Genomic DNA, 16,952 nt, shown 5'->3' on the forward strand with positions numbered 1-16,952 from the left:
CAAGTATAGAAAACTGCTGGAAGAAACTCATGTTGATAAGGAATGAATGCAGGAATGGTTAAGGGGAGGCAAATTTAAATCAAGAGATGATAGGTTAATATTGGCAGCCCAAGATAGTGAGCTACATACACATTGGTTTACACAGTCCATTGAACATGTGGGAGAAACAGACCAATGTAAGTTTTTGTAAAACAGAACTGGAAACAGTTGTACACCTCGTTGCTGGCTGTGACATAGTAATGGCAGAAGGACTGTATACTGAAAGGCATAATAATGTGGTGAGACTGTTGCACTGGGGATTGTGCAAACATTATGGTAGTAAATTGGCTGAAATACACTGGAAATATGAGCCACAAAGCATCATAGAAAATGATGAAGTCTGTATCATGTGGGATCATCCATTACCAACAATTCAAAAGATAGGTGCTAGAAAATCAGATATAGTGGTCCAGGAACAAAGACAAAAGTAGCATTGATTATTCAAATTGCTACGCCCAGTGACTACAGTGTCCTGTGTACGGAGAGCCACAAAGTCATAAAATATCAGGATTTGCAGGAAGAAACAAGAGCAGTGTGGAAGAAGGATACCCAGATAGTTCCAATAGTAGTCGGAGCAATGCTTTATAAAAGAGAGTCTACAATCATATTTAGATACGTTACCAATACATGTAACTCCATACGAATTGCAGAAGGAGTCATTACTAGACACATTGCAGGTGCTACGAAGAGCACTACTGGTTGACATCAAAGAATGAAACAATACTAATTTCATGAACTTTAATTGTACTTTGACTTAGAAATGGGCTCCATTCCCATCATGGTATTAGAAACCAAAAAGATTTGGAGAAATTAAAAAAAAATAATTGAAAGAACCCAAACATCTGAAGTGATGAGAAGCCAATTTGTAAGACAAAAGGAAAGCCAAAGTAACAAAGGAACCTGGTCTAAGAAAAGGGGGGTGAAAATAATCAAAGAGAAGCAGGCTTATCAGATAAAGGAGGTTTCTGGGCCACACTACAGAGTATGAGAAGCCTTAGCACAGGAGGCTCGCTTACCACCCTTCCTGCCCTTAGAGGCCTGGCAGGGTGGCCTGCGGACAAAAGTAGATCTAGAAGGATAATTCCTGTGGAACTTAGGAATCAGAGAGATAAAAATATGTTTAAGGTACTGCAAAGGTTTGGCTTTCTCTTGAAGAGACTTAAACAGGTTAGCAGTAGCAGTCATAAAAAGATGTTTATAGTCCAAAGGAGCATCCAACAGCTTGGCCTTAATATTCTAAGGCAAAGACTGGAGATGAAGCCAAGAATCATGCTTCTTGACAAACCCAAAAGCCGCATCCCTGGAAGAGGCATCAGCAGCATCATAGCTACACTTGATAGAGTGGAGAGCCACTTGAGACATAGAACCTTAAATAGATAAGGCAGAAGATTTGCCTTCAGAATCAAGGAGATCAGAAATAATGTGGCAAACCTGAGCAATCAAGGCCAGACCATACTTGGACATGTTGATCTGGTAATTAATAACCTTAAAGGCCAAAGTAGAAGCAGTATAAACCTTCTTACCAATCCTCTCCTTTGCCCTAGTATCCTTACCAGAAGGCAAAAAGTTGGAAGATGACAAGAGCTTAGATGGTTTGTCAGAAGATCCTGCCACTACAGCAGGATCAGCAGAAGGACGTCTAAATAAAAACTGACAATACTCAGGGACCTTATAAAGCCTACCAGGTTTCTTAGGAGCAGGAGGCTGAGAATCCGAAGACTTGGAAGCAGCAATGAAAGTGTCTAACAAGGCAGCTAACACAGGAGGAACTGTAGATAGTTTAGGAGTATCCACCTGAAGCAACTCATAATATGTCCTTTGAATGTCAGACACTTGAGAAGAATCACACTTAAAGTATTCTATCATTCTAGCAATTGTGTCCCTGAAGGACAGCTCCTTAAAAGGAGACTCATCTAATAGATTTCTCCTCATCAGAACCATAAGCCAAAAGTGAAGGCACCTAAGAAGAACAGGGCAAAGACTCCTTATCAGACTCTGAATCCTCATCCAAGGAATATGGTTCCTTAAGCCATGTAGAAGGGATAGAAGTCCAAGGAGGAGCAGGCACTGAAACCCCCTTGAGGAGGCTTCAGGGAAATCAAGGCAGAAAACAAGCCCTGAGTAAACTCTTGTCATTCCATTTGAGGATTCACCAGGATGAACTGAGACATGCTTCATGTTTTTTTCTTTTCTTGGAAGGGACATTAGCCCTAACAAATACCAGAAGTTCCAACCCTAGGTGAGATCCAATAAGAATACCCAGAACCTCCTCCCTGACCAATATTTATGGAATCCCTCTAGGACCCTCTGAGATAATCTACTGCGGTTCCCCCTTGACATCCAGAGCAGACACCTGCAAAGCCTAGGAGGATGTGCAAAAAGGTGGATCCATGCCAGTCTCTGATGGGGTTAAAACAGAGAAATCTGAAGTAAACACCGAACAGCCTATAGAGCTATTACCCACTTCTAGAAAAATGTCCGTTGGAGGCTGGACAGCTAAAGAATCCGACCAAGAGTTCTTAGCCTTCTTCTTACCTAACGGGAGTATCTCTGGGTTAATGGATTCTGCCATGTTACCCTGGGCTACCTGTTTAAGCCATTGATTTTCAAGATAAATGCCCAGGGAAGACAAATGGCTTCTGAGTGTCTTAGGGACAAATGCTTACAGATACTGCAAGAGCTATGGCTATAGGAAGCACCCAAACAAAAGAGACACTCCTCATGATGATTCTTATTGTGAATCTGCTTCCCTCACTGACATTTTCTCTTATTGGATGACATGAACTCTAGGTAAGCAAAATAAGTACAAGGCCAAAGAAAAGAAAAAGAAAAACCTGAATGAGACACTTATCCAATAGCTAGATATTCAACACAGCAACAAGGCATTCAGACCAATGTGCAACTTCGTACTGGCAGCAAAGTAGTTCTTGGTAACTGCGTTTGTATGTCACTTTTATGCCCAACGTTCTGTCTGGGGAGAATATGTGTGATGTAAGGAGCATACAAAATCATAAAGCTTTGGTATACTGGCCGAACATCAGGCTGCCTTGTATGGGACATCCCTATAGTAAAGAATACTGCAATGGTGATATAGAAGGACATATGTGGTTACATTCTGGAACACTGAATGCTAAAATGAGGAAACATTTTTTTCAGGCTGTGAATAACAGTGAAAATTGTTTTCACTAGAGTTTTTGATGCCAGAGTTTTATATGGGATTGTGGTGGACCGGGGTAAGGGAATTTGCCCTTATCTTGTTGTTGTGTGATCTCAGAGTTTATATATATAACTAGTGGGGGTGTGGGGGGGCCCTGGAAAAAAAACATTTTTAATTTTTATTGTATTTTCATCATTTTAGATTCTATCCAAAATGATCATACTTTTGATGGCTGGCATGTTATATATATATATATATATATATATATATATATATATATATATATATATATAATTATATATATATATATATATATATATATATATATACACCGCCTACAACACACAATCCAGCACTCCAAAAAGGAAACATTTACTAAAGTAGCAAAAGGTTTCCTGTGAATAATGAAAAAGCAGCAATATGTGACATTCCAACAGCAATTTAGTCCAACAAGAGCAGTGTAAAGCTGTACAAAACAATGATTTATTCCACAATTTTACATCTAAAACAGTCTGGCGTGACCAATATGTAGCAAATCGGTTTCGTCCACTGGTGTCGTCAGTGCAAACTGGGTTACTGCAGCACGCTGGATTAAAGAGCCACCATTTAAAGCAACAGTATCCAATTTAAATGCATATCAGTATAATAAAAATTAAACCTATTAAATAACTATATGTATAGAATGGGTGATTAGGAATTATACTGAAAATCTTCAACTAAAATGGATCTTGAGAATGCAAGCCCATAAAGGGAAAGGTTTGAATGGGCAAGTTCTTTTGAAGCCCGTTCTGAAGTTTCGTAGGTTATTTAAGTAAGATTTTCTGAGCTATGAATGTTTTATTTTTTGTTATTACATGCAGCTTTGGTTTTAGCTAACATATATATAATGTGTTTTATTATATATGAAAATTTTTGAAGAATCTAATTTATGTTTTAATAAGTGGGTGGATACTAACAAGGATTTGTTTTTCTCTGATTGGTGTGTTTTTTGTATTTAAATGCTGATGTCTTTCCCTTCTGTTATCTGATGAAGCGGCTGTTGGGGTTGCCGTGAAAGCGCTTATCCTGTTTAATATAATAAATTGCTGGTTTTAGTGACTTTGGTGCCTGCTGTGTGCTCCTGATACTGCCTATATTTGTTTTACTTGTTTTTGTAAAATATAAATACTGACTGCGGAGCTTTTCTCCTCGGGTCTCCACTGAAAACGAGCTAAACGCTCAGCTGGACTAACCCGGTTAACAAATGTAAAGTAAAGTAAATAAATAAAAAGATATATGTATGTATGTGTCTATATAAATATTTATTGATATATATGTGTGTGTGTGTGTGTGTGTGTGTGTGTGTATATATATATATATATATATATATATATATATATATATGTATATATACATATATATTTTATATATATATATATATATATGTATATTCCCACACACACACACACACACACATATAGGAGTATATACATATATACATATACACCTTTATGGAGTTTGTGTGTGTACCTTTAAATGTGTACTCAGAGTGTATACTGACATTATATATATATATATATATATATATATATATATATATATATATATATATCTTCACACACACACATATATGAGCATATACATATATACATATACACCTTGGTTATGGAGTTTGTGTGTGTACCTTTAAATGTGTACTCAGAGTGTATACTGACATATGGAGTGTGGGAATATTCTGATGGCATTATCTAGATAACCAGTGTTTAACTCACAATAAATAACAGTCTAAACTAGACAAGAAAACATGCTAAAAAGAACCAACATTGCAGTCTATGACAAGGCTGCAGTTAATCAGATTCTGATGAGGTTTACCAACTTGGGTAGACAAAAGCGCTAAATAAAGTTTGAGTAACTGCAGCATTGTCATGGACTGGTGTGCTGGTTCTTCAATTTTAAGTAACAACAGTTTATACAATGAGGTTGTTTCATAGCATCAAGCAGGAAGTTTGTTCTTTACGTAGAGAATTATCTAAGCAAATCTGTAAGGGATTTAAATGCGCGGCCAGTCAAGGCTAACCTGTGGACTATGACTGTGAAGGAATTTGTTTTTAAAACTGGAAGTTGGGCATGGGAGGGACTTGTGTGGTTTTGGATTTTTTTTTTCTGTTCATTTACAAGCATACAAGCAGTCATTACTGTGGAGGGGCTGAACAGACTGTGAAATGTAAGTGAGTATGATCTAAGGTACTATGTCATTTTGTATGCCTCTGCATATCCAGGCAAACTATGATTTTGATTTGCTTTAATTTGTGAGAATAAACCTGCATATTTATATCATCCTGTCTCCAGTGTCTCAGTGGACATGTTGTATTAGTTTGCATGATAAATAGTACTGTCTCTACTCCTCATGTAACTTGATTCCATGACCACAGTGTATTTTCCGAACAGTTGTTCCATTAGGTTTTCTAATATGTTGGATTTCAGCTTACTAGCCCATATTTATCAGCTTCCTCCTCACTTATGAATCATAGATGGACAGCGACATTCATGTCATCTACATCTGCTGTGACCTTACTGATGCAGACCATTTTCAGCCATGATCTGGCTTATAGGCATGTACAATTTAATCCTACTTTACACTCCTTCATTGAACAAAGTCACCCTTAAGTGGTTAGCATAATTTTCCATTTGCTCTGATTAGTGGTAACTAATAAACCACTAGGTGAAATAACCCAGGAGCAGAAAGTGTATCTGTTATTATATATCCATCTGTTTGATGTACAACTTTGGAATAAACAACAGTACTCTTAATGTTTTGTTTTTGCACCAGGTTACTTATGGTTTCTTTAAATTCATATTGTTTGCCCTTCAGTGTTGTAGCATGTGGCTCTGAAGTTTTAAAGTAAGTTGCTTAGTTCTGTCAATAGCCCATTTTATTAGATATACAGAAAATATTACATGTTTTAGAAGTTATTTGAATTTTATGTATCATGTTCCTTAACTTCTGCTCAGACACCCTTCTGAATGTATTCTTGGCTATCGCTGTTGATAATCTGGCCAATGCACAGGAGCTTACAAAGGTAACTGGGAACTATAAGGGCACATTTCCAAAAATTCTGAGGGCCACTTACTTGGGAGTTAGTCCTCAGACATTCCTTACACTGTAGTGATACTTCCTTTTACAGTAATGTACTTTGGGAGTTCTGAGTGTTCCTTTTGTTGGCTAGCTCTAAACTTATTTTATTTTATTTTTTTATTTTTTTATTTTACATTTGTTTACCGGGAAAGTCCGACCGGAACAAGGTCCATTTACAGTGGAGGCCCGAGGAAAAAAAGCTTCATAACATAACAGTGCAAATACAACAAATGACAAAAAAAATTCTGTACAGAGGCATATGTACAATCAGAGCTCCATGTCTTTATATGACAAACACATAATCCACGAATGACAGAAAATTTCTATACTGTGGCATATATACAATCAAGGAGATTTTTCGTGCCTTTGTTTGATTTGAGCAAGCTTGGTATATAGATAGCAAAACTTTGAATTCCCTATTGGTAGTTGTTGTTGTGTCTTTTGGCTTTTCCCGGTTAGGGGTCGCCACAGCAGAACTCCGGTCCGCTAATGATTGGGAGTAGATTTTTACGTGCCGAGTTGCCAGCTCTGACGCACAACATTCAGTGAAGGTACGCCCATTCATGCATGTCTCCACACAGAAGATGCTCTAGCTGAGAATCGAACAGGACGTCCTACTGTGAGGTGATAACGCTACCGCAGCACCACCACCGCAGCAAATGAAGGAATATAATCTGGAAAATAATGCTATTTGGGAGAGATGTCATAGCATGAGAAATAGTTTGTAGGATAGTAGTTCCTGATAAGGAGTATTTAAGTAGTACAGAATAGCTGAGGTAAGCAGTGAGGAGATAAGGTGTGGCAAGTTAGGAGGAGAGCAAAAAAGATTGTATGTGATACAGGGACAGAGCCATGATTGCAAGAGGTGTGACTTTAGTGATGTCTTGAAAAGTGAGATGGATGGTGCAGAGGAGTTACTTTAGGGGAGGTTATTCCATTCCCTAGCAATGGTGTTGGAGAACAGACTTTTCCCTGCAGTGTTATTGGCTTTGGTTATGCAGAGCAGGGTTTGGTTGGATGAGCGTAGAGGGCGATTTGCAGAATATTGGTTTAGAAGTTGGTTTAGGGCTGGGGTTTTTTGAGGGTTCCTTATTATGTTGAAGGTGAGGCCTAATTGGTGATAGCTAATTAGCTGAAGGACTTCTAACCACTGTAGTTGCTTCAGGGCAAGACAATGATGACTTCTAATAGTGGAGTTGTTAGCGAATTTTGCAGTTTTATTGTAACATGACTCTAGTTTGTTTAGGTCTGTTTTCCTGATATGAATTAGGATTGATGATGCATACATTAGGGTAGACAAGAGGTGGGTTTGGGCCAAGGAGATTCAAGCTTGGTCTGTTAGGAACTGTTTGTGTTTGTATAAGGTTCCTAGTTTCTTATGTACCTTTGTGATAGTTTGTGAGATATGGACATTAAAGTTTAGATTGTTATCTATTTCAACCCCGAGCAGCTTAGTGTGAGGGGAAGGGGAGATTGTGGTCCTGTTTTTGGAGGTGATAGTGAAGGTAGGAGGTGTGGATTTGGATTTATTGGGGGTAAAAAGGAGTAATTTGGTCTTGTTGGGGTTTAGAATGAGTTGGATATCGGTAATTCATTGTTCCACGGAGCAGAAGGATTCTTGGGTAAGCTTTTGAAGAGTGGTTATGGATAGGGCTGAGCAGATTAAGGTGGAGTCATCTGCATACTTTATAAGTGATGTATGCAGGGTGGAAGTATGTAGTTTGTTAGTGAAAATGGTGAATAGTAGAGGACCCAGTATTGATCCTTGTGGGATGCCTATAGTAGTTGGTAATAGAGGTGATAGTGTACTTTGCCATTTAACGGATTGTTTTCTGTCAGAGAGATAGCTTCTAAACCATGAAGTAGTAGAGGGGGCGAAAGATAAGGTTGACAGAGTGTCTAAGAGTAGGTTATGGGAGACCATATAAAATGCTTTTGATAGATCTAGGAATATGGCTGAGATGAATTTGTTGTTGTTTCTTAGATGGTTAATCTGATTGGTAAAGAACAGTAGAGCAGTGGTTGTACTATGGTTTGGGCGGAAACCATGCTGTGTGGGGAAGAAGAGGTTATGTGAGGATAATAAGTGCATTACCTGGGTGTGAATACATTTCTCCAGAAGCATGGAAAGGGGGGACAAGATAGCAATTGGCCGGTAGTTTGATAGTTCATAGGAGTTTCCGCCTTTGTGAAGGGGAAGTATATGTGACACTTTCCATAGATGGGGTACGTAGGTTTCTTGTATAGAGCGGTTTATAAGAATTGAGACAGGGTAGGCTAGTGATTCTACAGCTAATTTTAGAAAATTTGTGGGTAAATCATCTGCTGCGAGTGTGGTGGGTTTTAGTTCAGAAAGTAGCTTTTTAACTGAAGAGGTTGCTACAGGTGAGAGTGTGAAGGTGAGTATGTTAGTTTGTTCTACAGTTAGGGTGGTTTTAGTGTTCTTGTTGGATAGATAGTACGAGGATAGATTCTGTGAAATGATGGTTGAATTCTGAAGCTAGGCTATCATTATCAGAATTGTTGGGAGATGGGATGGTGGTTTTGCCCGGTTTTAGAAGGGTATTGATGGCCTGCCAGAACTTTTGGGGTTTTTTAGAGTGCTTGTTTTGGATGTCTAAGAAGTAGTTCTTTTTATCTACTTTTGTTTGGGATTTGGCCTTATTTCATAGTTCTTGATATTTCTGTCTTGGATAGTGATATTCTTTTTCCAGTTTTTCCAGGCATTGTCTCTGGCTTTTATTAAGGCTTTTGTTGTCCTATTTAGCCATGGGGCATAGTTAACTTTAGTCCCGAGTTTCCTGAGGGGAGCTAGCATATTTAGTACATTCATAAAAGTAGTATTAAAAAAATCAACTGCCTGGTCCAAAGGTAGAGTTTTTAATGGATTCCAGTCCTGTTGCTGGAGCATACTGTTAAGAGTTTGTGGATTGACTTTGTGCTCATCCCTAGTCTCCTTGAATAGCACGGGTTTGGGTATTTTTGCCCGTTTACAAAGGAGGAATGAGGGTCAGTGGTCACTCGATGTATCAGGTAAGCAGCCCACATGATAATTTTCTGTGGGGATATTAACTAGTGTCCAATCTAGAATCTAGAGTCTACTCTGGTAGGTTTTTGGATTAGTTGTGAGAATCCAAATAAGTTAATATGGTTTGAGGGGTTGTTGGAGTTGCAGGCTAGCCAGTCTAAGTTTAGGTCGCCTAGCAGGATGATTTCTTGGGGTAGGCTGATTGTGGCCCATTGGCAGTATCTCTTCTATTATAAGTGGTTTATTTCCTTAGGAATATAACTACAGAGGATGTTGATAGCAGGATGGTTTCTTGGGGTAGGTTGATTGCGGCCCATGGCAGTATCTCTTCTATTATAAGTGGTTTATTTCCTGAGGAATATAACTACAGAGGATGTTGATAGCAGGATGGTTTCTTGGGGTAGGTTGATTGCGGCCCATTGTAGTATCTCTCCTATTATAGGTGAGTTATTTCCTGGAGGAATATAACTACAGAGGATGTTGATAACAGGATGGTTTCTTGGGGTAGGATGATTGTGGCCCATTGGCAGTATCTCTTCTATTATAAGTGGTTTATTTCCTGAGGAATGTAACTACAGAGGATGTTGATAGCAGGATGGTTTCTTGGGGTAGGTTGATTGCGGCCCATTGTAGTATTTCTCCTATTATAGGTGAGTTATTTCCTGGAGGAATATAGCTACAGAGGATGTTGATAGCAGGATGGTTTCTTGGGGTAGGATGATTGTGGCCCATTGGCAGTATCTCTTCTATTATAAGTGGTTTATTTCCTGAGGAATATAACTACAGAGGATGTTGATAGCAGGATGGTTTCTTGGGGTAGGTTGATTGTGGCCCATTGGCAGTATCTCTTCTATTATAAGTGGTTTATTTCCTGGAGGAATATAACTACAGAGGATGTTGATAGCAGGATGGTTTCTCGGGGTAGGATGATTGTGGCCCATTGGCAGTATCTCTTCTATTATAAGTGGTTTATTTCCTGGAGGAATATAACTACAGAGGATGTTGATAGCAGGATGGTTTCTTGGGGTAGGTTGATTGCGGCCCATTGTAGTATCTCTTCTATTATAAGTGGTTTATTTCCTGGAGGAATATAACTACAGAGGATGTTGATAGCAGGATGGTTTCTTGGGGTAGGTTGATTGCGGCCCATTGTAGTATCCCTTCTGTTATAAGTGGTTTATTTCCCGGAGGAATATAACTACAGAGGATGTTGATAGCAGGATGGTTTCTTGGGGTAGGTTGATTGCGGCCCATGGTAGTATCCCTTCTGTTATAAGTGGTTTATTTCCCGGAGGAATATAACTACAGAGGATGTTGATAGCAGGATGGTTTCTTGGGGTAGGTTGATTGCGGCCCATTGGCAGTATCTCTTCTATTATAAGTGGTTTATTTCCTGAGGAATATAACTACAGAGGATGTTGATAGCAGGATGGTTTCTTGGGGTAGGATGATTGTGGCCCATTGACAGTATCTCTTCTATTATAGGTGGTTTATTTCCTGGAGGAATATAACTACAGAGGATGTTGATAGCAGGATGGTTTCTTGGGGTAGGTTGATTGTGGCCCATGGTAGTATCCCTTCTGTTATAGGTGAGTTATTTCCTGGAGGAATATAACTACAGAGGATGTTGATAGCAGGATGGTTTCTTGGGGTAGGTTGATTGTGGCCCATGGTAGTATCCCTTCTGTTATAGGTGAGTTATTTCCTGGAGGAATATAACTACAGAGGATGTTGATAGCAGGATGGTTTCTTGGGGTAGGATGATTGTGGCCCATTGGCAGTATCTCTTCTATTATAAGTGGTTTATTTCCTGGAGGAATATAACTACAGAGGATGTTTGTAGCAGGATGGTTTCTTGGGGTAGGTTGATTGCGGCCCATGGTAGTATCCCTTCTGTTATAGGTGAGTTATTTCCTGGAGGAATATAACTACAGAGGATGTTGATAGCAGGATGGTTTCTTGGGGTAGGTTGATTGCGGCCCATGGTAGTATCCCTTCTGTTATAGGTGAGTTATTTCCTGGAGGAATATAACTACAGAGGATGTTGATAGCAGGATGGTTTCTTGGGGTAGGATGATTGTGGCCCATTGGCAGTATCTCTTCTATTATAAGTGGTTTATTTCCTGGAGGAATATAACTACAGAGGATGTTGATTCTCTTTTTGTTTTTAAGGGACATAACGGAGCCTAGTGTCTCTGCATTCTAGAATTTGGGAAGTGGAGGTTTTAGTGGTTGGAGGTTGAGTGTATTTTTAAATAAGATTGCAACTCCACCTCCCTTTTTGGTACCTCTATCTTGCCTTAGGATGTTATAGCCTAGGGGAAGAATTTCTTCGTTTTGTGTGGCAGGTTTTAGTCAGGTCTCTGTAACGGTTAGCACGTCTGGGGAGTAGTGGGATATGAATGCATGAAAGTCATTTAGTTTGTTGGATATGCTACATGTGTTTATATTGATAATAAGTAGGTCTGACTTGTGTTTCTGGGATAGGATTGGATTGCTTGGACCTGGGTTGGGGTGTATGACCCCTGGGATTAGTAGCCATTTTCTGAGGAATAGGGTGAGTTTTATGGCATAGGCTATATCTATGTTTTTTTTTGGGTACTGTTAGCCTTTTGTGAGGCAGTGTGGTTGCTGTTTTGTGCATGTAGAGTAATGAGTTGTTAAATAGTGTGGAACATATTACTATATTTGTGTGAGGTTGTGTGTGTGTGTGTGTGTGTGTGTGTGTGTGTGTGTGTGTGTGTAGGTAGTGTTTGTTGGTATGTTAGAGTATATGGATGTGGTGTAAGCTAGAGTGGTGAGAGTTAGTAATAGTCCTAGTATGCCTTGCATGGTGTGGGTGGGGTGTACAGAGGAGGCTGTTGTGAGGTGGAGGGTGTGGTGTGGAAGTGGGAGTGGATCTCATGACTGAGGGATGGTAATAGGCTGTTGTGGAGGGGTGGGGAGCACTGGGACTGAGGGATGGTAATAGGCTGTTGTGGAGGGGTGGGGAGCACTGGGGGTGGGTGGATTTTGGGGGCATGGAGGGGAGCGGAGTGAGCCCAAAGGGCGAACGGAGCGGGCTAGAGCAAGAGAACCTAAAGCTGCAGAAACCTATCAGTAACAGCAAGAGATTGACTGAGCAAAAAGGTAGCTTAGCCTAAAGATAAGGTAAGGTAAGATTCAATAATAATTAATCTGTGGTTAGCGTCCCTAGGAGGGAGTGGGAAGTTGGAAAGATAGAATGGGGAGTATGCTTTAACTAAAAGTTCCACCCAGCTATGATAAGAAGGTTGGATTAGTAGAGTATGTTCCCACTGAGTGGCCAACTTCATTAAAGTTCTGCAAGTTAGAAGCTGAATGGAGCTCAATGCAGCTGTGCTCAACTCACAAAGATGGTAACAAAGTAAGAGAAAATTGTTAAAAACAAATTCAGTGATATTCACCTAATAATGAATTCTACTGGAAGGCTTTTGTTTACACTGTAAACAGTCTAGGTTCATAGGTAGGTACAAGGCTATCGGCCCTAGGGCCTATACAAGCCCAGCCAAAAACGTACCCTGGCTTTTGCCACCCAAGAAAATTATTTTCTTGTGCCACTGACGAGCAGAGCCAAAGAAGTGATCCCCGGGGTGAATTTCCTATTTCCCATCAAATCATCAAGGTTTTCTTGAAGAGTACTAATGAGGAGCTTTGTTTGATATAGATAGGTAGTTTACTCCAGAGTATGGGAAGTCTCTGGGACAGGAATCTATCTCTCCGGCATGTTCTGTTTATTGTGGTGACAAGGTTTAGGTCCCTAGAGCATGTAGCTTGGAGGGATTGGGACTTCTTTAAGTGGGGCATGTCCAACAGCTCTGGGTTTGACATAGCTTTGTATGTTAGGCAGAGATTACCTCTGAGTAGGCGATATGCGACGGAGTAAAGCTGGAGTTTTTTGAGACGATCTGCGTAGGGCATCTGTTTGAGGCCGGTAATCCTCTTTGTGAGGTATTTCTGTGGCCTTTCCAGTTGTTGTAGATGTCTTGTGAGGTACATACCAAAAGGGGCATTGTACTCTATAACGGGTCTAATGAGTGATGAGTAGAGGGGAACAATGACCTCTTTTTTTCTGGATGAGAAACCTTTTATGATGAGGTGTACCATGTAGAAGGATTTATTTACTGTGGCAATGTGATTATCAAAGGAGAGACTACTGTCCAAATGTGTCCCAAGAACTCTTATCACACTTTCGGTGTTAAGTATACTACCGCCTATGTTGTAGTTCATGGGTACAGAGTTTTTACCAAAGGGGATGACAATGCACTTTTTGGCACTGAGCTTGAGGCCATGGCTTTGACACCAGGCATCTGTCTCAGTAAGGCCCTTTTGTAGGATGTCCACATCATTAGGAGTTTCGATTATGGCTCCTAGTTTGCAGTCATCTGCGAACTTCGTTAGCCAAAGACCTTCTGTGTTAGCCTGTACTTCAGAGAAGTAGATACCAAACAGGAGAGGACCCAGGACTGAACCCTGTGGTACTCCACTTGTCACTGGTCTGAAGTCAGATTTGGAGTCTGCTGTTTTCACATTGTGGGTACTGTCAGTGAGCCAGTTGGCAGCCCATCTTGTGACATAGGGATTTATACCTAGTTTAGTGAGTTTATCTATAATTCTAGAGTAGGGGATGGTGTCAGAAGCTTTGGCAAGATCTAGATAGGCTGTGTGAACCACCTTACCCTCGTCTACAGATTTGGTGACTGCTTCAAAGAAGTCTATCAGGTTTAGGAGACATGATCTGCTTTTTACAAACCCGAACTGGGTGGGGTCCAGTGTTTGGAGAGTACCAGTGTCTTTGTTTATAAATTCCATGATGATATGTTCCATGGCCTTGCAGACCAGGATCGTCAGGCTAATGGGGCGGTAGTTCCCGGCGTCCGTGGTGGCTCCCCCCCTTGTGGAGTGGGATAACCGTCGCTGTGCGCCATTCAGTGGGCACAAAGCCCGAGTTGAGGCTATGATTGAACATGGTACTTAGGTGGGATGCCAGTTCGTTCTGTAGTTCATGTAAAATGCAGCCTGGGATGTTGTCTGGTCCCATGGATGCTGTTTTCTTGGCTTTGGAGAGTGTGTTTTTTACCTGTGCATCCATGATTACAGGAACTTTGCATTCTTCCGGTATAGAGATGGGCTCTTTAGGGGGTGAGGGGGGGGTGAAGTTAGCACTGAACCTATCTGCCAGGATGTTGGCAATATCAGTTGGGTCTGTATATTTAGTGCCATTGTGCTGTAAGTCAGAGCAGATCTGAGTGTTGCCATTGAGATTCTTGACATAGCTATAGAATGCTTTGTGGTTGTCTTTAGAATCAGTGGCGATTTTGTTTTCATAACTAGCTTTGGAGGATTTTATCAGGGATCGCAGCTTCTTACTGAGGCTGACAAGGGAGCTCCTCCACTCATGCAATTTTACTCTCTTTTGCAACGGTTTCTTCCCTCTGTTGTACAGTTTGTTTATGGCAGGGGACCACCAGATCGGCTTCCTTTTTTTGAAGGATAGTGTCTTGCTTCTGTTTGGGATAGCACGATCCATGCACTCGTGTAAGTGCTTATAAAGTGCAATTGTGTAGGATTCAGTAGTCGTAACTGTATTGTCCATCTGCATGGGTGTCATGAAGTTCACCACTTCTGTCTTAAGAAGCATGAAGTTGGCTTTGGAGAAATTGTTTACAGTGGTTTCCTTAATGGGGGGTGGGGGCAGGATGTGGATATCTAGGGTAATTAGCTTATAGTCAGATCGGACCAATGAGGCTTTGACTTCAGGTGTGGAACATCGGTAACTCATGTTGGTAATGACTAGATCTAGGATATTGTTGCCCCTGGTGGGGGTGTGGATATGTTGATCCAGGGCATTGGAGTTTATGAATTTCAGAAAGCGTTGAGCAAAGGAGTTGGTTACATCAAGAAAAGGAGTGGGAATCCTGGGGCATGGTGGGGAATCTGTAGCAAGCTACAATTTGGATTGCAGTTTTGCCCAGAGTTAGTTGCACTTGGATAACCTCGGCTGCATTATGCTGAGCAACTAGCCTGGTGGTGTGGATATCCTTAATGAATATGGACACATCTCCGCCTTTGGTGTTCCAGTCCAGGTTACATGGACGAAAAGTGTGGTATGAGTTATAGCCTGGTAGTGCAGGGGTGCTCTCTGGAGCCTTGAACCAGGTCTCAGTCATTGCACAGATATCAATGTTCTCCATTTTAAGGAGTGCCTCAAGTGAGTGCATTTTGAGATTTAGACTTCTAGCATTGAGTAGCATCACCCTCAGTTTTTGCTTGCCTGTTCCTGTTACGGTGGTGAATTTGTCATTTGAACCTTGCATAAAAAAGGCACTAAGGGGCGGCAAGAACCTTAGCCAGTATCCGGAATCCCAGGGGTGACAGGTGCTGGCCATCTCTGGCAAAGCATCGTGGTCTGTCGACCATGTCATCCCAGGCAGACAGATGCCGGATCCGTTTAGAATGACACCAGAAGCTTAGCCAATTGTTGAAGTCAATCATTTTGTCCTTGTACTGAGGTATCATTCTGAGAGATGGAAGAATGCTACTCAGGGCTAGGGTCATACCTGCCTGGGCTACAAGATTGGAGAGCTCTTCCATGTTTCTTTTCATGTAGTCCAGGGAGGTACGTCTCAGGTCATTCACACCAACATGGACAATGACAGAGTCATATTTGTACTTGTTGTATAGTGACCTGAGTGCGTGGGTTATGTGGCGGATCCTGGCACCCGACAGGCAGCTGACAGTAACCTTCTCCTTGTTTAGCCTGGTGAGTGGGACATCAGTGTGCCTGACTATAGAGTCACCTATGACTAGTGTGTTGGGTACATTGTTTTGCCTTATTGGCTGTGGTTGAGTGGCACACTTAGTTTGCGGGCTATGTGTCATTTGGGTTGTGTTAGGGGGCTTGCATTTCTGCTTTGGAGGTCTCTGTTGCTTGAGCAGATTATTATTGAGAGCCTCCGCAAATGTTTTTGTGTTTCTGTGTTTGGATTCTGGTGGTGTAGATTTAGTGAGACTATTTAATGAGTATGGTGTGGTGCAAGTGTTTACCTTCTCCTCTTGACTGTCAAGTTCAGTCTTGGTTGGAGAGAGCTTTACCTCCAATTTGGCTAGATAAGTGCATCTCTCACAGGTTGAAGTGTTGGGTGGTAGGAAGAGATGGTTGTCTGTGTACATGAGGCAATTTCTACATTGCCCCAAGATGCCCAGATTTATCAGATAGACAGGAGAGAACACTGGGAGCTGACCCTTGGACATGCCTGAATAAAAAAATATTTTCCTCTAGATAAGTGAGGAAATTGAATACAAGAGCTGTTTTTCTGTAAGCAAGTGAGGAAAGTAAGTACCAAAACTGTTTTCCTCTAGGTAATTGAGTGCTGTAGCAATTAGAAGGTTATTTAGTGCTTACAACAAGTTCTGAACAAGTGCTGATCATGAATAAGCAAAGTGCTAAAACTAAGAATCTGTATCTGGACTAAACTAGTTACAGGAAAGGGGGAAACAAGTGCAAATTCGGGCTTTTAAATCAGAAAGTTGAGAGAGATGGAAAAACTGCCCAAACGGCCAATAACTACAATTTCTGGGCCAGAACCACTCCT

At 40.9% G+C, this 16,952-nt stretch overlaps 1 protein-coding gene across 1 annotated transcript in view; it reads left to right on the plus strand.

Moving 5' to 3' along the window:
• Positions 1-16,952, plus strand: part of CACNA1A (calcium voltage-gated channel subunit alpha1 A) — a 3,713,953-nt gene that overhangs the window by 1,451,346 nt on the left and 2,245,655 nt on the right. Inside the window, exon 14 of the mRNA XM_044082385.1 lies at positions 6,188-6,255. Within this exon, the coding sequence (XP_043938320.1) occupies positions 6,188-6,255 (68 nt within the window). The remainder of the gene's footprint in view (positions 1-6,187; positions 6,256-16,952) is intronic.

The sequence above is a fragment of the Protopterus annectens genome, chromosome 9.part0 (genome assembly GCF_019279795.1).
Source record: "Protopterus annectens isolate FY-2018-M chromosome 9.part0, PAN1.0, whole genome shotgun sequence".
Classification (NCBI taxonomy): Eukaryota; Metazoa; Chordata; order Ceratodontiformes; family Protopteridae; genus Protopterus; species Protopterus annectens.